This window comes from Pseudoliparis swirei, chromosome 5 (assembly GCF_029220125.1).
Source record: "Pseudoliparis swirei isolate HS2019 ecotype Mariana Trench chromosome 5, NWPU_hadal_v1, whole genome shotgun sequence".
Lineage (NCBI taxonomy): Eukaryota > Metazoa > Chordata > Actinopteri > Perciformes > Liparidae > Pseudoliparis > Pseudoliparis swirei.
Window position 1 is genome coordinate 21420341 of NC_079392.1, and position 21832 is coordinate 21442172.

Genomic DNA, 21832 nt, shown 5'->3' on the forward strand with positions numbered 1-21832 from the left:
GCACAGAGCATCTTGGATGTAAACACGGAGTCGTCCCACCGGAGTGCTTCACTCTGTCCTACCAGCTTGATCGGGCAGGCCAGGATGGAGCCACGTCCATGTAAAGAGGTGGTCACAACAGTCTCTGATCTCCCGTTGCTGGGTTAGCGTGAAGTATGATTCCATCTTTCTTTCCTGCGGCCAGACCGTAGGCCCAGACATCAGCCAGGAGTCGGGTAGTGAAAGAGCCTCAGGAAACCAAAGGAAATGGCGTGTGAAATGTGGTGCAATCTGGACATAAAACATGTTCAATTTTCAACTTTATTTGAATAAACAAGCGATGTGTGCTCTGAGCATGAGCAGGGGTAGGTCTTCAGGGAGTCCAGCATGTCCTCCGCACGATTCGTCACAGGCCGGCTCATCAACTGCAGTTGGACTCTGGACGTATGTCCCGACATTGTAATCAAACTCTCCTTCAACTTCCACTCCAATTTCTCGATGCAACAAACTGGCTGGTTCTGAACAACGCCTCGATTTTTTCCGAACGGTCACGTGGCATGCTGGTAACAGGCACTGCATTACTATAAACTAATCAAATGCATAGATGAATTCTATGTGTGTTTTTTCATTTTCACATTCACTCCTCACGAGTTAAGAACCTGTCAGCAGCTGCGGGAGACGACCAACTGACACGCTGATGCAACTTCTGCGTGGGCATTTCTCATCTCTCGATGTGTACCTCATGAGTCCGTGCTCTGCTTTCAACGTTCCTCATATCTTCCCCTGACGCAGCATAAACTCTTCAAGACCTCGTGTTTTTAAATTAAAAAGACCCGTCCTGTAAAAATACCCTAATTTCTCCATATTGTGTCTTTTTCTGTCGCAGGCAGAGGCTTCCCGCCAAAAACGTGTACTACTATCGCTGCCCCGACCACCGGCGCAACTACGTCATGTCCTTCGCCTTCTGTTTTGACCGAGAGGACGACGTGTACCAGTTCGCCTACTGCTACCCCTACACCTACTCCAGACTGCAGCACTACCTGGCCGGCCTGGAGCGCAGAAACATGCCCTACCTGCAGAGGGAGCAACTGGGACTCAGTGTGGTGAGTTGGGAGGTGGGGAGGTGCCTTTCAGCAGGTGGAGGAGAAACGGGGGGGGGGGGGGGGGGAGTGGTAGTGGCAGTGGCAATGGCTGGTGTGAGTGTGCAGATGGCCGTGCGTGTAATCAGCAGAGCTCTCACCTCGGCAGTAGGAGCCCGTGTATCATACACGCTGCCTCCAGTCTTGTCTGTTCTTATCAAATAATTGTAGGAGGAAAAACTCATTAGAAATGCTTGAGAGATTACGACGTTCTCTTCTGTCCTCCAACATTTTTCAGAGAAAATCTCGCTCCAAGGGGGGCACAATGAAGGTACAGGTATTTGTGAAGACCATCTGACCATAACATTCAGACAGGATGGTGAATTAAAATATATATATATATATATATATATATATATATATACTTCCTCTAAAGACATTATCCAGTGACCTGCAGTTACTGTAGCACTATGACATTAAGTATTTGAGATTCTAATTTCTATCATATTTCAAAACCAGCTTCATTGCAAATTCAATATTGAAAAAAAGAATTTCAAGATGTATGCGTTTCACTACAGGTGCCCAAATTTCCTCCAGAAATACAACAGAAGAAGAATAACTGACATTTCTATTGACAAGGCAGTAAATCAAACTGTGCTCTAAGAGTCATCATCACGTTATACTGTTTTTATATATAGGTAAAAGTCAGAAATGTGCCTTTTTTCCATTATGCTGAAAGCATCCATGATTTGATCACATGATTGGTGGGAGTCGTTGAGCACATCTTTCCCAGAGACTGGATTCGGACCCTCAAATGGATCAAATGGATCAAAACATTTTTTATTAGGGTCCACGTTATTGTGTTGATTTTCTTCCATAGTATTTTATTTAAAATCTGCAGTCCACCTTTGAGCCACATTAAACCTGCATATTTGTACTTTTCTGAAAATTGTGGTCAATATAACCTTGAATCAAATATAAAAGTCTACCGTACACACAAAAGAAGAGGCCTTTAACTCCATTATATTTCTATTTATTTGCTATCTTTAGTCTTTAACATGTGTAAATATTTTCAATACATTAATTAAAACAAAGTAGAGATGTGTACATATATCTTTCTAAAATTGCTGGTATACCTATTCAAGTCAAATCACCATGGAAACCGGTTCAATCTCTGTTTTACTTTTATTTATATTGTGTCCGGCTTCTAACTAATCTTCCCTCACCATCTATACTCCATATATATATATATATATATATATATATATATATATATATATATATGTGTGTGTCATTTATAGCATATAGTAAATACGAAGTATTACCATTCTGCTTTGATGTGCAGCACATTATTCTTGCTTCATTTTCAAACCACATCATTTCTCCGAGCGAGACAGAGGGAACAGAGAGAGGACAGACTCGCTTGGTTTGGCTCACAGAGTCAGAATTAGTATTCATAGTCATAGAGAGGTTTTATGGCCGTATTTTTCTCTTTATGTTCTCTGGGCCTGGGTGGCAGACAGCTCAGCCCCACCCTCTCATATCTCTTTCTCTGTATGTTGGTACCCTTCTCTATCTCAGACACAGATGTAACCACACACACACACACACACACACACACACAGGTCAGAGGGGAGGGGATGAGAAGGGATGAGGAAAGCTTTCTGGCTGCATCAAACTTTAAAGACGGATTGCCGCCGTTTCCCAGGCAGAGTCTTTGCGGGGACACCACAATAGCTTTAACCTTCTAATGGGACAGTTATCTCATAAGGATGGAAATAAGAGCCAAGGCCATTTGCACTGGCATTCTTCTATCTCGCTGACTAATTTGTTTTCTGTAATGTATTCCTCTGTACAAAATCCCTGCTATCCAGCCTGCACTTAGATACTGTAACAAAAGGTCAGCTTTTTTTTTTCTTTTTTTTTTTACCTCCAGCTCTCTTCCTCATTATGAGTGAAGAAGTGTTTACTAATTTACACGGCAGGTATGTTTTTTTATTATCTTACTCAAATGTTCAGAGCAGAGTGAAAATAACGTTGAACCAGCCTGAATTCAGCTGAGTTGTTAGAAGTCGGTTTAATTGAGAGAGGCAGATAGACGGAGGGAAACAGGGAGAGAGATGTAACGGCCCTGGGATGAATGGAAAGGGCAAGCGGACAGGATCTGAATATCATTTCCTCTAATCTCAAGTTGCTTCACTTTAACTTGTTTTCCTCTTTTAATGGAGACTTTACCATTTTGACTGTGCCTGTGTGGGTGGTAACTCCAGTGTTTTTCCCTGCTGACCATCAAACATGATGAAATCTCACATTGCAAACATCCAAAGAGAAATTAGATACAATAACAACAATGATTGGTTCTTGGTACATTTAATGGAATATCCCCGTGATGATACACAGCACGTTGTCCTGGAAACCACCACGAGCTTTCTATCAAAAACCTAGGTTGTCTCGTTTGACGCTAACCCCGATTGTTATATATTCTAATAATGTAGCATAGTTGTCAAATCTTGTTTTTGTCAACTAAGGAATACTGACAGAATATATTTATATCTGATCTTAGAGACACTGACATGCAATTTACTTGAGATTAGCACTGGTTTCATAACTGGCATACATTAGAAAATAATTCAGAACTGGTACAGAACACAGCAGCTGGACGACAAAAAGCAAGAACAGAGACAATATAATTTAATTTGTAATGTCTTGTTATTGGCGATCAACTTAATACACATGTTTAATTCTCACTTATTAGCTTTAAAGTACCTGGACCCATACTATAGCTCTGAAGTTCTATGCCCTTAAAAACCTGCACAGCCTGAGGCCCCAAATACAATTATTTAAAGGAATATTTATTAGTTTTGAGAAATATACTTTATCCCTTTCTAATTGTTGTGTGTGTTTGTGTCTTTGAATTGATTATTTGATCAATAGCCGGTTATGATTGACCACAATGCATAAACACAGAGGTCCTTTAATACACGTATAGACACACACACACAATTTTTCGTCGACACACACAAACACACCAATACACAATTGTTCGTAAACACACACTCACACACTCACACACACACACACACACACATATCATCCACAAAGACAAATACCAGGAGCATTTCTCTTATTCCCCAGAGGAGAGGGGTTTGGATTCTTCCTGTTCCTGCTCAGCAGGGTTCACGGCCCTTCGTCTGTTCCTCTGGTCCCTGTCTGTCTGAACATTTCCTTTTGTCGACCATCCTGACAGTATTTGAGAGAACCTCTCTCTCTCTCTCTCTCTCTCTCTCTCTCTCTTCCTCCCCCTGAGGCTTGCTTCCATGACCACAAAGACACAGAGAAAGAGGACACGTGTTTGACCTGCTACAATACCAACACGCCTTTTTGAAGAGATTCCTACATGCGTCCTCCTTTTAAGCCATTTCCTCATTTCCGCTTGGTCCTCAAATGTCCCCCAGCCATCTCGGAATGAAGCGCCTTATTTGTCTACCTTGCCTATTGACAAAGCAATTTTTTGTTCTCACCAGTGGGCAGTGTCTGCCCGGGAGTTTGCGGAGGCAGCAGTTTGAGTTTTCCTTCTGCTGGCCCCGCTGAGGAGGGAAGGTCGACGACATTATTAGTCACCTCTGACACAGCACAGCCTCTGCCTGCAGACCAGATGGAGAGAAAGTGTAGATGGGAGACTTCAGGGTGGGAGAGTGGACAGGACACACACCAGCCTTAAGGGTGTCTGATTCTTTGCCTGCATGCAACTTCAGAGGCCTACATCTGTGCTTGCTGTTCCACTGTGACTCTGTTCACATACCCGCATCAAGTGGGTATTGATCTCAGAATCACGGCGCAGGGATGTCACATCCACTCGGTTCTTGAAATCTCCCAAATCATAGCACGATTACGGTAGATCACTTGGACTGTGCTGAAGAGAGTCAGCGGTCACTGTCAGCCGCAGTGACTTAACATTACTTAGACCGCTGTGATTGAATTTTGGACCTAATCCTGTCTGCTATCAGTGTTCAGGTACCATGTCTGCTCAGTGGGAGTGGAGTCTCAAAGAACAGGGTTTTTCTGTTTTTTTCCCCTTTTTTTGAGCAAGAGGGGAGTGGAGTGGGCACTGCAGCTATATCTGCCTGGCTGCCTCTCTCTCTCTCTCTCCTTATCTCTATGTTTGTACACTATGTGCCAAGATCCAATCAATAGCCACTCCAGCCGTGGAGAGAGGAGAAGGTCAGCAGCCACATTGGAGGAGCGAGGCAAACTGATGGAGGAACAGAAAACATAGGAAACTCACCACATGCGAGGCTTATTTCATCCTTAATGAGAGACTATTATGATGTCTCTCTCTATAAAGCACTCCCTTTAAAATGTGGATATTACATTAGAAAAACTACAATATCAGCTCTTTGTCAGGTTTAGAGGTAAAAGCAGGTACACAATTAGGTATGAGGAGTCAAATTTGGCTTAAAACTTTTCTTTTGTCATAAGAAAAATGACAAAAAACATTTGAAAAGGAGTATTCGAGACTCTTTTGAAACAACGAAATCACAATTACAGATTTAGTGTCATGGGCATTACATCATCACATGAAAAGTGTTGCCTTTGCGTCACAACAGTGTACAGTCCTGATGCAACCTTGCTGTAAACTCGGGTTCGCGACATCTTGGAAACCAGCGAAAGTCGGTAGATTTTGAAAGTATTGATCCGAAAAACCGATCGAGTGTCAGAAGCCCGCTTCCGATGAAGATAGCTAGCAGCAGTAGCTCCAAATGTCGATAAATCTAGCAAGAAAGTTGTCAAATCAGGGGAATAAAATCATTGGACAGGGTTATAAAAGTCATACGGCAGCCACAGGTACCAGATGCATTCCTTTTTATTTGTCATAGAATTGTATTTAATTGTTTTAAAGAGATTAAACAAAAATATATATATAATTATACGGTCTCTAGCTGAAACTTCTAAGAAATATAAATAAATGAGAAATAATACTTAAGCTGTCACACATTAGGAGCACAATTCCGTCGCAGGAAATGTTCATTTTCCTGTGCGGAGATGAGAAACTGACACCATTCAAATCGCCTTAACAAGTTTCCCACATCAGACATTGTCATCAAGTAATGTGACATCGCGCAATATGGCGAAGTGCCAGTTTTAATTACAGTGACTAATTAATGCCGAGCTGAGTCCTCGACGCTGGAGCCGCTCTGTGAACGGTTCGTAATGAAGACAGCCCTCCAACCGCCGACTGCCTTGAAAGGCCAACACCTGGATAGCCAATCAGCACGTCATCGTGAGGTGACACTGCAAAGTGGGACCACGTGAGAGATGGCCACTTCCAGAACATCCACTTTGTGTTTAAATAGTAAACGACTCACAGGCGGCACAACAATACATTCAATCAAACAGTTTATAGGAAAGTGAAATGTAATGTCCATACTCCAGCGCCACAAACATACGAGACAGATGAGGCGAGGCAGACGATTAGAAATCTTAGCTATATATTCCCCCATATATATAAGCTGTGTACCTTTTGTTAGCATATATTCAAGACAGATGTGTGCCCTCCACCAGTGCAGCAGGCTGGCACCACTCCAGTAAGTAGAGCGCTCTTCCCCAAGCGGCGAGGTAAACGGCTCAAGATAACACAGGGTTTTTCCCTTTAGTGGCAGACTGTTCATGAATGCATTAGCTGTGGCCTAAACATCAGAGAGGGGGGGGGAAATAATTTTTAAAATAGACAAGGCAACTTTAGGGATGCAGCTATATCAGCCGGTGGAAATTTAATTTTCACTCTATATGTCTTACTTCCACGACTTCTGATGAGTTTTTTCTTTGTGTTTGTCTCCCGCTTGTTGGTAACTTTCCTTGCACTACACCTCTTTTCCATTTTGTTTGCCCGTTTCTTGCGTTTGTCACAGATTGTTCTCTGCTGGCCTCAGGAAGTTGTGTATTTCTTCCCTAGCAGCAGCTAACAGGTATCTGGATGACTCTTTATCGTCTCATAATATGTTAATCACCGCCTGCGGCACGTCAGCGTCGGGAAATTCCTCAAAGATTGAAAAGGTCATCATTGTATCAATGCGTGTTTCTTGGCAACAATTCCTGTTTTGGTGCTGCTTTGTATTTCACTTCATTAGTGAATGACCCTTCTTCACTCAGCCCCACGCAACAGTGTCTGTCGTCTCGGGCAGGAATCTGAGACAAAAGGTCAAGGCGACGCGGCCCTCCGGCCCCAGACGGTTGACTGTGAGGCTGGTCCAGCGGGAGCAGAGGATAAGCAGGTTTATGATCCATGTCCTTCCGTGACAGTGCTGCACGGCTTCTTATCGCCAAACGATGGTTCCCCTAGGATACGAGATGCTTTATTACTCATCTCCACCCCTGCATCTCTTCCATGTCTCTGGCGATCAAGAATGTGTTAATGAGAGAGAGGTGGTGGGAATTAGGAGGTGGTTGGGAGGAGGAGGGCTCTGGCATGGTTGTAAATGCGTCCCCTCCTGTGAAAGGGAGGCAGGGGATTGGGGGTTTTCTGTGTTCAACTCTACAGTTTTATACGGCACAGGTCAAACTGTGTGTCGTGGAGAAATGGAGGATAAATAGATTAAAGTATCACAGGTGAAGCCGGCTGAATTCGATGGCGTGATGATGTTCAACGCAGCGCTGACCCCCTTGTTGATCCTTATTATAATGTTGGCACAAAAGCACACAGATTTCGGGTGACTCAGACAGAGATAATATTTATTCTGGAAATTGGAACGTATTCACACCTTAAATGGCTTAGCGCTCTGTCTCTTTTCTCTCCCCCTCTGTTTCTCTCCTTCTTCTGCCTTTCGGTGAATCGGAAGGCAGCCAACGAGAAGTTCCCTGAATGCTGGACGTCTCCGGGCCTACAGGGCCGTGAACCAGTGTTCTGTGAATGGCGGATAGTTGAGGACCTGCTTTATGAAATGAAAGAGTACTAAGCATGTCATTTTGAGCCGAGCCAGTGCAGCAGTCAGCAGACGCATCTCTCTCTCTCTCCCTCTCTTTGTCTCCCACCTCTTTGGCTTCAGAGACAAATCCGTGGGCCCTCCTTTGACAACGGATATTTACTCTGCCGGTTTCTTAGACGACGCCCAGGATGGAGCACTCATTTGGGTGTCAGGACTCGGGACCCGGGGGGACACAAAGGGGGAACAAAACAGATAGCATTCAAGGCTTTTAATAAATCAGAATACACCTTTCTGACAGTGTAATTGCTTTCCATGGCCTCGGCAAAGCAGGAAAAAGAAGGCACGGAGGGGAGAAAGCAAGAGACAGGGAGAGGAGAGTAACGCAGAGCAGAGGCTGTACAGTAGACCATTTATTTGGAGGGAAAAGAATGAAAATTAATGAAAAGAGAGTTGCTCGCCCTCCAAAGGCAGCCGAGCTTGAAATTCACTTTGAGGGAAACTTAATTTGTCGCAAATGGGCAAAAAACATATTACGGCGCAGCGCGTCGAAAGGGCTGCACGGTGTGTCCGTCTGCCGCGTCTGTCTGTCGGCATGTGTTTGTGGCAGACGAGGACGCCATGCTCTGAATAGCTCAGCTGAGAGGAGGGAAACACAGGAGCCTGATAATAACTCCAGTAACAGCGTTCTCTTTCTACATGACCGCCCTCCAGCACGTCTGAATACAACTCCGGGATGTGGAGGAGAAGTCGTCAAAAAGTTACTTGTGAGGAGTAAAGTTTGCCCTGTTCTCATCAGGCGCGTCTGTGTGTGTGTGTGTGTATGTGTGTGTGTGTGTGTGTGAGCGCACACATATGAACTTGCGCATATGCATTTGTCAGTCCCTTAGCTTGAGGCTCTCGACATTTCAGGAGTTCTTGAGTTGTCTTTATTTATATTAGATATATTGTATCTATGAAAAAGAAAAGCTTTTGTTCAGTGTTTTGAAGTGCGCTATCGCGTATCAGGCCATCAGGACACATCTCCAGAACTAGAGGGCAAAGGTCAGCTGGTCGGTCATAACCCCGTGTTGTCTGTTCACGGTGTTCACCGCAAGAGAGAAGGAGAGACGGGCTGTGGTCCACGTGGCCACTCCGACATGCCGCGCGTTATGCAACACCCAGGGTAGGGAGAGCCATTTCAAAAGAATGCGGGTGGCATATGAACATGATTATCATATAGCAGCGGGTGGTAAAGATGAGATGATACACTTTCATTTGATATTTTCGCAGTTTTCAAGCGTCGGCAGTTGGTGTCCAGTGAAAACAAGACATGTAACATGTGTTTTTTTTATTAGTATGCATTGTTTATGATGGTAATGCCACTTGTGGGATTCACACACAGCGTGGGCCGTATAATAATAATAATAATAATAATAAAAATAACTTTATTCATATAGCACCTTTAAAAACAAAGTTTACAAAGTGCTCTACAGAGAATTAAGGCAAAACAAATAGAATGGTGTGTGTGCGTGGGGGGGGGGTCACTGCTACCTGAGCTCTGCTACCTGTTCGGAAAAATGTCTGCAATCAGCACAAACGCAATCAATAATTGTAAAGTCACTCCCGCCCCGGCTGCTCATTGCAGTGTAGGGGTCACCGTTCTTGGCGCATTACCGATTCAAAGCACTGTGAAAAATCTGCGAGATCCGTTCAAATGCAGTAAAGATTTCAACCTTCAAGTTGCTCTTCAAGTTGGTTCAGCCGTGCTGTTGTACACAACACAGTCTGTGCACACAATCACGTGTGGCCTCAAGCTAATTTGAGTCTAGATATTGGTGTTTCTACAGAGTTAAATTGCTTTTGAATCCCAGATACAGAGGATTGATCCAAGCCAATATGTTTAGTGATAAGCCGGATGACTGACAGCTCACGGTTAAACCTGCTGCAGTTTTATCCTTGCCTACAGTTATAGACCTTAGCATCCAACCACTGCATGTGATAGGAATACTGTGAAGCAGATCAGACGTCACGTGACATCAAATGCTTGACTTGAGCGCTGAGCTTCCATTTCCTCAGCGTCCCCCTGAAGAGGGGGAATTGGTCTTACATGTCAAGTGTTTATCAGAAGTCCTCACTCTCAATATACAGCACTCACTGACGTCCTCTAAGGTGCCCAGAAGAGCCGAGACTGATACGCGGTGTAGTACAGTATACTGGCTCCATTGCTCGGCCGGAGCACTTGAGCATGAGATGCTTAATTACACTCCAGGCATTGGAATGTCGATAAACTGAATATTTTAAGCATAAATCAGACGTTTCATGTGTTTTTTTCCAACCGCCTTTCCGCCTCTGCTGCGCTCTCCAGTCTATTGGCCTCTTACCCAAACGTAGGCAAGGGCCACGGCTCTTCACCCTACCGCAGGCTCGGCCCCTCTGACACTGGCCAGCCACTCGGCACGCCTGTGGGGCCTGGAGACGGCTGATGACTAACAACACTCGAGCCAAGCCACTGGCCTCCCCACGCCCACACAGGCATCTACTCACCACAAACCAACAACAACAACAAAACGTGCTCTGATTCTAGACGGCTTTTTATTTCTCCTTCTCTTCATTGTCCCACTCCCCCGTCACACCAAATATATGTTCTTTTTTCTTTTATTCTCTCTTGAGAAGAAAAAAAGGAAGGAAGTGACGGATCCCATTTTTCCTTCACTTTTCTATTCTCTCTCTCACCTCTCGTTTTCTTGCTCTCCCACTGCTGCCCGGTCGTCGCCTTTGTGTGTTTCCGTCTGTGTGTCTGTGTGTGTGTGTGTGTGTGTGTCTCCCACGCGGTTGAGCGTCAGCCTAAGTGTGAGAGAGATGGATGCCCGAGTCCCTTTCTCTCTCCTAAGGCGCCATGTCTCTCCTCTCTCCTCTGCCGGCCTCGTCTACACCTGCATATTGTGATATAGAGCCTCTGTTCAGCCAGTCGATTGCCTTTAACAGGACTGGGGCACACTGGCCAAATTGAAAGGGATTGCGGCCTGCTTTTCATCAGAGTCACATCAGAGCAGGGTGCAGGGTCCATAGGGCGCACGAGGGCATGGACCGTATGACGGGTCTCTTTTTCTTTTATACTTTCCATCAAGATTTCTCACCCTATATACTTCCTCTCGCTCTTCCTCTCCATCTTTGTACGTCTCATTGTTTGATGCCATCTGATGGCTGTGGAAACACTTTGCAGGAAATGAGTATTCTGTTTCTCATCAATCCATTCCTCCGTTTTCATGCAGGAGTTCCTATTGATAGCGAGGGACGAAGAGAAATGTCTTCTTTTTCCATTTGTTTGCCACTTACTTTTGAGATATGTCATATATGTGTGCCTTCTCTTTCAAGTTTGCAGCTTCGATTCTTTTGTGGTAGACAGAATTTGAAAGGACCCGATTCTCTAATGAAAAGAAACCCTCTGTTTGTGTGTGTGCTTTAATGAGTTAGCAACACTTACATACACAGTACTTTCATTGGAGTGGCAGGCGGACACAGAAATATGCAGAAATGCTTCGAAAAGAATACTTGAGAAACTAAAGCTCACTCCGAAACAGATATTCGTATTAATAATTAACACTCAGATGCTAATCATTTCAAAAGGAATCACAAACCATTAATACCATTAAGGCACTTTTCATGAGCACCGAGCTAACTCCAAATGTAGTTCAAAGTGGTGTTTTCTGAGACTCAATTGCAACAGACACAAGATCATTTTATTTATTTTTATCCAACAAGGAACTGAACTGAAATTGAACTCATCAAAACTGTTTTTGTCAACAGAGTGTTCTGACTTTGATTTGAATTGTAGCTTTTAGGTGAGTTTCCAGGGCTGTGTGAAAAAAAATTCTAGGTAATCTTTTTCCATTTCCATATTTATACCATTCCAAGCCGTTGCAGCCTCTCAGCCTCGGGTATTTACCAGGTGACGTCACTTTAGTCTCTGAGGGCTGAGCATGTTTTCATTCATATATTGTCAGTTTAAGTAAATTCATCCAATCTCATTTTGGTTGTGGGATCACTTTCCCCTGTCACTGTATCCTGTTACAACCTGCTGCTCCTTTAAGGCCCAATTTCAGTTTCATCGAATCAAATCAGTTCCATCTAACGTGATGCAATTAAAACGATGTCTATGCTCCCCATATCTCTCTGCTTCAAAAGTTAGCAGTGGCAGGAAGCGTACTTTTGTCAGACAACACAAATCATTTGAAGTTTACTTCAGCACATTAGTCCATCTTGAAGGATAGAAAATGAGTGCATTCACTCCACTGCTTAGGATAACAAATGGACAATATCCAGACGGATTACTAGCGCCAGTTACACAGGCCGTCGCCTGAATGCTAAGTTCCAAGGAGAAGGCTTGTCTCCAGTGACTGATGCCTTCAAATAGCAGTGGATGTGTGCATGAGTGAGGAGATGCGACGTCTTACCTCCTTTATCCCCCCCCCCCTTCTTTTTTCCTCCTCCTTCCTTGGTTGCCGTGGAAACGGGTTCCCCTGAAGTTGTTAAACTTTAGTGCCCACACGACGCTCTCACAGAGGCGTGTACGAGCATTGTAAGAGAAAGTGTGCATGCACACCCATGTTCACAGGAACACACACATGTACATCAAGACATACACTTGTATGTCCAACACACATACACTCACACACACACACACATACACTGGCAGTGTGACCTCAATGTGCAGTGCCTTTTCTCTTTTACCTTAAGGCAGGGGTCAGGAACCTTTTTGATTGGGAGAGCCATAGAAGCCAAATATCTCTAAATATATTTCATTGAGAGCCATATAGTATTTTTAACGTATAATACATTAAATATGTCTTGCTTTCAATGCGACTTCTGGTGCTGCTTGTGGCTATGTGGCTACAGGGGGGGGGGACACACGTCAGCATCGGAGCTCTGCGGAGAAAATTACAGGGGGGCGGGTGGAGTTTTTTTTTTTTTTTTACTCAAAATTGTCTGAGAGCCATATGCCGTCACCAGAAGAGCCATATATGGCTCGCGAGCCATAAGTTCCCGACCCCTGCCTTAAGGAATGGCAAAGGGAATAGAAGGACCACGGTTGAGTGAGAACAATAGCGAGGGCGCTTGAAAAGGCAGTAACCTTTTCCTGCTCGGTGTGTGTCCGATAGAGACTCCCTGTAGTATGCCATTGTGGAGCTGTCAAACTGGCTCCCTATGAATTCAGAGTGACGCTCGAGAGGTACATAACGCCTTGTCTCGGCCTCCACCACTGTCCATCTTCATTCATGGATCAATAGTTGTCTTTATCTTGGATTCTTTCTCCTCCTCCCCCCTCCCTCCCCCTTCTTCTTCTTCTCCTCCTCCCTCTCCTTCCCCTCATTCGTCTTTGACAGGGCAGCCCTAAATGTCCGCTTTAACTAGCTGCTCACAGCCCTCCTCAAAACACATTTACATACACATCAATCACGCTGTCAAAGGTAAAGGCATGACGCCGTGTAAAAACCTGAATTGGATTATGGGATTGTCTCATCTATGACACCGACTGCTCGGCTGGCTGACTAGACTGTTGATGCACAAGTTAAACAGCTTGAATTGTTATTGGCTTTTTATCATCGTGCTTCGTGTGTACTGCCATGCATGTGCAGTGTGCCAAACAAGGTCTGTAATACCAAAATAAATGTATTCTTCTCTCCTCCAGTAAAGCATATTCAAGCGGCCAACTTTGGCTTATAGCCTTATTTTGATTGTACGGTGTTTATTCCTTAATTCCTTTGTGTTTGCAATGTAATAATTCAGTCAGACACTGAGAACTTGAGTGCTTTAAAGTCATTATTCAGTAAGGAACAAGAATTCTGAATAGGCAAACTATAGAGATATGGGATTGTCTTTGGCCGGCAGCGACTCGTCTAATGCTAATCTGCAACTGGCAATTAGGTGAAACAAGTTTTCAGATCCTTTATTTCAGTAAAAGCACCAATACAACATCTTAAATTCCCCATTTCAAGCTTTCCACAACACAATTATACTTAAATATAAGTACCGAGGTATTATCTTCAAAATGTAGTCATTCTGCAGGAAAGGAAAATGGCTCCAAACAAAGTTCTGCTTCACATACTTGAATTCAATTGTTTGGGCCGCTTCTCTTTTGCTTTTATTTGAAATATTTGATGCTTTTGGATCCCCCGCTCAGCGTTCACGGCCTCGTCGTACTGCTCAGTGATGGATAGGGCCGTTTATCAATACCAAGTACGCTAAGTACAGAATTGTGTACTTTTGGAGTTTGGACCTGGGAGTCCAGACTCCAAAGGATGGGAGGATGCAGAACGGTCTTTCTACAATTGGACCAACAGCTGACTTGATGACGTCACCACCTCAGCTGTTCTTGCTCATGAGTTTACTCCTACTATTCACTGTAACGTATTGTTACAGTCAAACAAAATAAGAAAACCCTGATTTTTTCCATTTTCCTTTCAAATATAATTATTTTATTTTGAATTGTGTGTGTTTATCTATGTATATATAACACTAAAAGCGGGACGGTGAAGGAAACTGTCAGCAGACTGCATCAGCATGAATGTATCAGCAGAGGAAAGGAGCTGGCATGGCCATGATGAACACCTGCATGAATATGATTTGAAGATTTGATCTGCTCATCAACAGATGATTAGCAAATGAAGAGGCTGATCAGTTGAAGTGACTTCAGCGTTCTGCCTGAGCTAAAGCTACAGCTGTAGTTTCTATAGGACTGACTGATGACCCATATGAGCTTATTCTGCATCGGGTCCCACCAATATGTTCATCCATGCCGTGCAAAAATGTTACAAATGACTGAGGATTCATATCAATGTTTTATGATCTACCACAGCTCAGTTTTGGTTTGGCAGTGTTTCCCAAAAAAAGGATAAAAAGAAGGGAAAAAAGGACAATTTTACCAGTAGCCTTTGGTTCACTGAATATTTTCCTTAAAAAAATGTAAAGGTCCTCTGAAGTTAAGTTCAAACAGCAGAGCCCGAGGTTCAGGGTGAGTAAAGTGAGCGGAGGCAGTAACGGGCTCGTTCTGTGGCCGCGGCTTGAAGACGGCAGCGTGTATCATCAAAAAGTGTTTGATCCCCTCAACAGCTCAACACAGAGTTCATAGCACCCACGGGTCGCGTCTTCTTAGCTCATATTAGCAAACATAGTATGGTGAGAAAGAGGAAGCTTAACCCCTGAGGTGCTGCCATCCACTGATGTATAGCCCCCTTACTCCCACTCTCAAACGCTGGTAATTAACAAATACTACGGCATACTGTAAATGCTATTTTTGCACTAATGTGCAGGCAGGGTAATAATAAAAAAACATCACAGGAACTCCAGTCTGTTAATTAGAGTGTATTTATGGCAATTAAAGCCTCTGCTTCTGCCTGGGAGCAACCAACTGAAAGAATTCTTAGTGTTTGACTCTGAGATATGTACCATTTAACACGTGCTGCCGTGAATACCAACACAACACGGCTCCAGCTGAACCGTGGCTCTGTTGTTTTCATTCTCCACAGCTTGGAGGGTTCGAAAGTCAATCTACAATTGGATGTGGACTTAATATGGTGCCATAGAAAGGTTGCGATTTTACACCGTTGTGCCAGTTCAATGTGAAGATCTGCCTTATGTTTTCACTGTGCTCACTGCATTATGCTATACCGTCTCACAGCAGGGAGTTTGACCACGAATATTTCACAATCCAATTACCAGGTGAAATTGGCTGTTTAATTTTACAGCTTGGATGAAGGCGCTCTATCAGAATGATGGCCACTCAGTTAGCCCCCAAACACCACCGCAGGCAGCCTGCTCGTCTGAGAAAACTTTCTGTGTGTGTGTGTGTGTGTGTGTGTGTGTGTGTGTGTATACTGAAGAAAGATAAATCAAGCAAGGTGATGATAACTTTGGCGTTGACACTGTGATCCATCGTCTTGCCTCCGCACTGACTGTTTTCATTTTAGCCAGCGGCGTGCTGCGACTGAGGGGCTTTCAACAAAAATATAATTGTTTAGGAGTAATGAGCTGGAAAAAAAGGACAGAGAAAAAGAGGGAAACACAAGAGAGAGAGAGAGCGAGAGAAAGAGACAGAGTGCGCTTGGTGAGTGACTATCAAGAGAGAGAAAATGTAACGCACAACAGTAAACATGACAAAACAAGCTCAAATTTGGTAGCATGCATGTAATTATGTCCTCCCTCCTTCCACTACTTCTGTGTGCCTGTGCAGTCAGACTGGATTAATGTATTATTGCTAGTTTTAACCACACCGAGCTGGTGATATTGGTTTGCACGACAATGCAACAGGGTCTAAAAGAAACAACATGTTGTCATGACAAATTGGCAGCACAAGCTTCATTATTTGTTCTTTTAAGGTCTTGCCTGTCATTTCCCCCAGAGGAGTCTCCTGTCAGATGTGCCTGTGTGCATCCAGTTTAGATCTGCATATGTAAAATAAGAATATTTTGCAAGCGTCCTGCAGAGTATTTGATCAAGTCAATGTCTTTCATTAGCAAACGTATGTTGACCGGAAGACACACTGCATGTCCATCACCACAGGATTTTGTTAAACGTATAATGTGTAGCAACAATAATTCCTCTCTGTCATCACTTATAACCCTCTGGAAGTGTGTGGCGGTGTCTGCATAGACCCCGCCCTCTCTTATTACCTTCGCATTGAAAATGCCGGAAGGTTATGTTTTGATCGCCGTGTATTTATTTATTTATTTATTTGTATGCGTGTTATTCGCAAAACTCAAAAAGTATTGAACCGAATCGCATGAAATTTGGTGGGATGATTGTTTTATTATCCGGGGACCAGTTGATGAGATTTTGGGATCGATCGGGTCAAAGGTCAAAGGTCATGAACAGGTCAAAATCTTTCGCAGAACTCAAAAAGTATTGAACCGAATCGCATGAAATTTGGTGGGATGATTGTTTATTATCCGGGGACCAGTTGATTAGATTTTGGGATCTATCGGGTCAAAGGTCATGAACAGGTCAAAATGTTCTTGAATCGCATGAAATTTGGTGGGATGATTGGTTATTATCCGGGGACCATTTGATTAGATTTTGGGGTCAAAGGTCAAGGTTATGGAAAGGTCAAACTCTTTTTTTACCATAGCACGATACATTTTTGTCCAATTGGCATCCAACTAATGCCAAAATGTTCATAATTCAATGCCCAATCTTGTGATATGCGAAGGTATGCGCTCTACCGAGTGCCCATTCTAGTTCTGCTGTGTTTCTGAGTAACCTCCAGCCAATAAGCAGCGTCAAACACAGCTGCTCAGATCCGTGCCACGGCTCGAGGTTTGTGGCACTCTTTAGCGTCTGCTGCTTGGAACAGGTTCTTGCATCGCGGTGCTGTATCAGAATGTCAGTGACCGAGTGAGGGCACAAACACAGAGAGCGCAGGGGGGCCACAGCACGATGAAGCGTTTCAAAATCCGGCAGCTTCCCGCAGGTTTGTGAGGAGGTTTGGATTTGTTTATTCTTTTTTTCTTTTCTTCTCATTCACGGCTTTGTTCGCACTAACGGCAGCAACCAACAATGACTACTTGTTGCACATTTGACCTTTAAGTAAGGTAAAGTTCACCACTTTGCAGTTTGGATTTACTCCATTCCGGCTTCAACCAGCAGTAGGTCTGCAGTCGAGATCTGTCTTGCATACCCAGAGAAGTGAGGAAGGCTTAGAGGAAAATCCTTTTCTGACAGGAAAGTCACAGGACGTGTTTGCGAGTGTTACATCTTTATTACTCTGTCTGTAGTAAAGGTTTTTTTCTTCTTCTGTAAAATAGATGTCTCCGACATGACTTTCAGGGCCACGAAGGGCAAGGAAGAGTGACCAGGTTGAACAGATAACATTGATTTTGATGAAGACGAGTGAGAAAGAAATGCAGAGAGATAGCGAGGGAGAGAGAGAGAGCGAGAGAGAGAGAGATGTCTCCAAGATATCCAACTTTCTACTCTTCCTCAGATCAAAATTACAACCTGAGATGGGAATGAGAATTTTAATTAGAACTCGGGGCTATCTCATCTCAGAGTGTGTGTGAAGCTAAAAGACTAATTCCCGCCACACATTCCCACATCCCCCACCCCTGCCTTCACAGGCCACTTTGTCCGTTATTTAATAGGCTCTTTGTTATCTATCTACTTGGGTTTGCCAGGTACTTAGAGCCCCTCCATTGGAATATTAGGTATTCTGATGAGGCCGGCAGCTGTGTGCTCCACGCAGATGGCGCCTGCTGTAATCAGCACTCTCAAAAGAGCGGCTCTCATATCTCCCCCAAACTTATCCTTTTTATGATTACAAAACACAGAGCCGCAAATTGTTATGAACAAGATAGATATATTTACTGGCAGCATAAAATACAGTGGCGCCCAACAATTCAATCCCTTTCAGGTTGATTCGTATTGCTGAGTGCACTCTCTTAGATGAGGACATTTGGTAATAGGAACCATGAATAGCATTCAAATGCACCCTCTCCAAAAGGGGGTATTATGTGATAGAACTGGTAGAAATGGAGACCTCGTCGAAATGTTCTGCCGTGCGTTCAATCTGTTTGTCAGTGTGGTCAAGGACATCGCCCTAGGACATGGAGGGCTGCGGTTGATGAAATCAATTGGTTGAGAATATATAACCAGCACACACACAAATACAGCAATACTTAAGTGTGTTAATGGCACTCCGAAACATCCAAATGGAGGACCAGACAGCATTGGTCCTGTCAGTTATGCAAGATGTGTAAAATCATCCGGTTTGCATTTTCTGTCTAGACTGACTCCAGATTATATTTACACCTCATTATCAGTGAGTTTTAAATTCACATGACTGAACATGCATGATTTAAGCAGGAAATAAGAGACACACATATAGCATTGTATTTAATTTGTTTTTTGTTTTGTAGTTTCAGTATTTAACTTTGATTCTGTGATCTGGAGCTATATGTTTATTAAATAGGGATAGTAAGAAGAGGAAGGTGTAGATGCCTATTACGATACGACACCTCGCATGGATGCCATGATGTATTCTTCCCCAAGCCCCACCCCTTTTTGTACGTGTGCATTTGAGCATGTCCAGCATTCCAGAGAGGAAGCGTTGTCTGGGACCTTATCAATGAAGCGACTCAGCCTGTAATTAGCGCTATAATCACCTTCCTAATTCAACCACTGCTCAGCGTCTCACCGAGCTCCTCTCCCGCTCCTCCTCCTCTCCTTTCTTTTCCCCATCTCTTCTACTTTGTTGACAAACAACTCGCGAGGCCTTCGTCTCTCTTTAATCGTATTCTTTCTTTGGTCGTCTATATTTCATCCCTTTCTCCCTCCTTCCCTTTCTCCGTGCCAACCTGACACCTCACTCCTTCACCCTGGTGGATCTTAAGCCAAATGAGTGAATTCTTCTCATTAGTGGTGCATTGGTCCAACGTGCCCGGAGGGAGACGGAGCGATCTTGGTTCTGAGCAGCTCAGCAGAGCTCTGAGGGGTCAATGATCTGGTTAAGGGAGTGATGTTTAACGCCAGGCTGGGGGATGGGGAGTTTTATAGTTTCCTTCACTTGTGCAAAGTCGATTTACTACACACTGTATCTATAGGCAAGTGTATGTGTAGGTGTGTATGCACACACACGTGAGAGTGTGGTCGAAGGTTATTCATTAATGTACAAACACGTTAAAAAAACAAAGTTACACAATTCTTCTAAGGGTGAATAAAAGTCATTAAAACCAAAAGAGAGGACATTTAAACGTTCACTATCCACTCCACTTCACATAACTTCTTCTGCAGGGCTGCACGTCTCCCCAACAGTCCTCAGAGATCATCTTTATACAGAAAGACTATAATGCCATATCCATTATTACTAGTTTCCTTCTCCTTTTTTTCTAATATTCAGTATGTATAATAGCGACACATAAAAGGCACTCAACAAGGAAAATAACAAACTGAATGTTGCTCAGCAAAACAGACGAAACACACAACCAAAAGTAGATATGCTTAAAAACTCAGAGGAAAATACTTTTTGTTTAAAAATCAAACAAGCATCCTTCAGGGAGAAGGATGGCATTTACTGTCATGAAGGCTGACAAAGACGTACCCGCCTGCAGACAGCACATAAAGAGGGGAATGTGAGGATACGATTGACAATAGAAACAAATTGTTTCTGCGACAAACAACATGGTCTGATGGACTACAGTTTGGTTGGATTTAATATGAAATTCCACCTTCTTTTTTTTACGCTTATCAAAATTACTAAGCTATATTTTACTCTGTATGAATAAAAAATATTTTTTCCAACAAAAATATCGCATAAATTCGAGTATTTTTTCTAAGCATGTTGAAATTATATAAGACATATGTTACTGTGTGTGTGTGTGTGCGTGTGCGTGTGTGTGTGTGTGTGTGTGTGTGTGTGTGTGTGTGTGCGTGTGTGTGTGTGTATACGTAAGGTTGTGATTATTTGTGTTGGAATGGAATCAGGAGGAAGTACAGCTGTCTATCTGTGTTTGGGTATATGACTGCCAAAAAAAGGCCTGGGGAGATGTATTGTGTTTGCACACAGACCATAATGCAGCCACCACGGGAGCCACTTGGCATGTCGCCGTTCTTTTGCTGTTCTCTAATGTGATTTGTCCCGACTATTGATACCCAAAAAACGCCCTACTCCCCTCCTCAACCCTCTTGTTAGCCCCCACCCACCCCACTTCACCCCCACTTCCAATTTCCACACTAACCCAATTAGCATCTCGTCAATAATGCTCAGCATTTCATTTTGCCGCTTTAATTAACAAATTCAATTTGCTCGAAACTGCTGTGAAAACAAATTAAAAGCACAGCGAATTAAAAGCCCTCGGTTGCAGCGGATGTAGCGAAGGTGATTACAGATGCGTCAAACGACTGTTTTCTTGTTTGTTTGTATCTCGGGAGAGGAAAAGAGACTTCTGAGAGGAGGGGAGACCTTGAGCATCGCGATGCTCCGGCAGTATCAGATCTGGAACTCCGAGGGAGTGGAAACTGGGCCTGACAGTAAGGAGGTGGGGAGAGGCTGGGTTGAGATTGGTGTTGGTGCATCCTTTTTCACTCGGAGGCACCACTGCCATAAGGATACTGTCTCAGTAGACAAACACCTTTAAATAATATACTTTAAATGCACATTTCAGTCTTGAGGAATGCATTGTTCAAACTACCCAAAACTAATAGATGGATTCTTTTTACATTGTTTTCCACAAAGGCAAGTGGTTGAGATCCAGCCTAATATCACGAAGGCTTCCTTCTCCTCCTTCTCCCACAGAAGAGTGATGTAGACTCCCTCCCGGTCGGAGAAAAGTGGAGCTGTGCTCTGTCAATGCTGGGCCATGTCATAAATTATGTAATTTTATTGGCCAAAAGACGGCATGTCTGCTCTTTGCGGGTAACTGGTAACACAGCATGTCCTGCTGGTTTGATGAAGTGTGATTTCCAGTGCATGCTTGGGAAGCTGAGTGGGGAGCAGCTGGAATAGTTGGTCTTATACGTGAGCCTCCGTCAACACCGCCGTCATTAAAACAGTCACTTTAACGTACATCTTTTTGCGCATGTCTTCAGGATCTTGTGGCAGCTAAATGCGTCCCAGCACAACATAAAGATGGTGAAGATGGTTCCTGTCAGGTGTAAATACAAACAGAATCGGTATTCAAGAAACAAGTTGTACTAATAATAATATGTAAATAAGACATAAATAATATGTATGGCAGTTAAACCGCTCATCAGGGAAACCCACCGTGATGGTAATCTGGGTATATTCAACCGGGGAGAGACCCGGTGTGTGTGGAAGGGTTAATGCATCACATCGACGATGCCCGGATGCTCCAGGATGTCGCCGTTTAGATTCCTGCGACC

General features: G+C 43.7%; 1 protein-coding gene across 2 annotated transcripts in view; it reads left to right on the top strand.

The window, feature by feature from the left end:
• Nucleotides 1-21832, top strand: part of agbl4 (AGBL carboxypeptidase 4) — a 267416-nt gene that overhangs the window by 150305 nt on the left and 95279 nt on the right. For both annotated transcript variants that reach the window (XM_056414156.1, XM_056414157.1), the window contains one exon: nucleotides 866-1082. In XM_056414156.1, the coding sequence (XP_056270131.1) occupies nucleotides 866-1082 (217 nt within the window). The remainder of the gene's footprint in view (nucleotides 1-865; nucleotides 1083-21832) is intronic.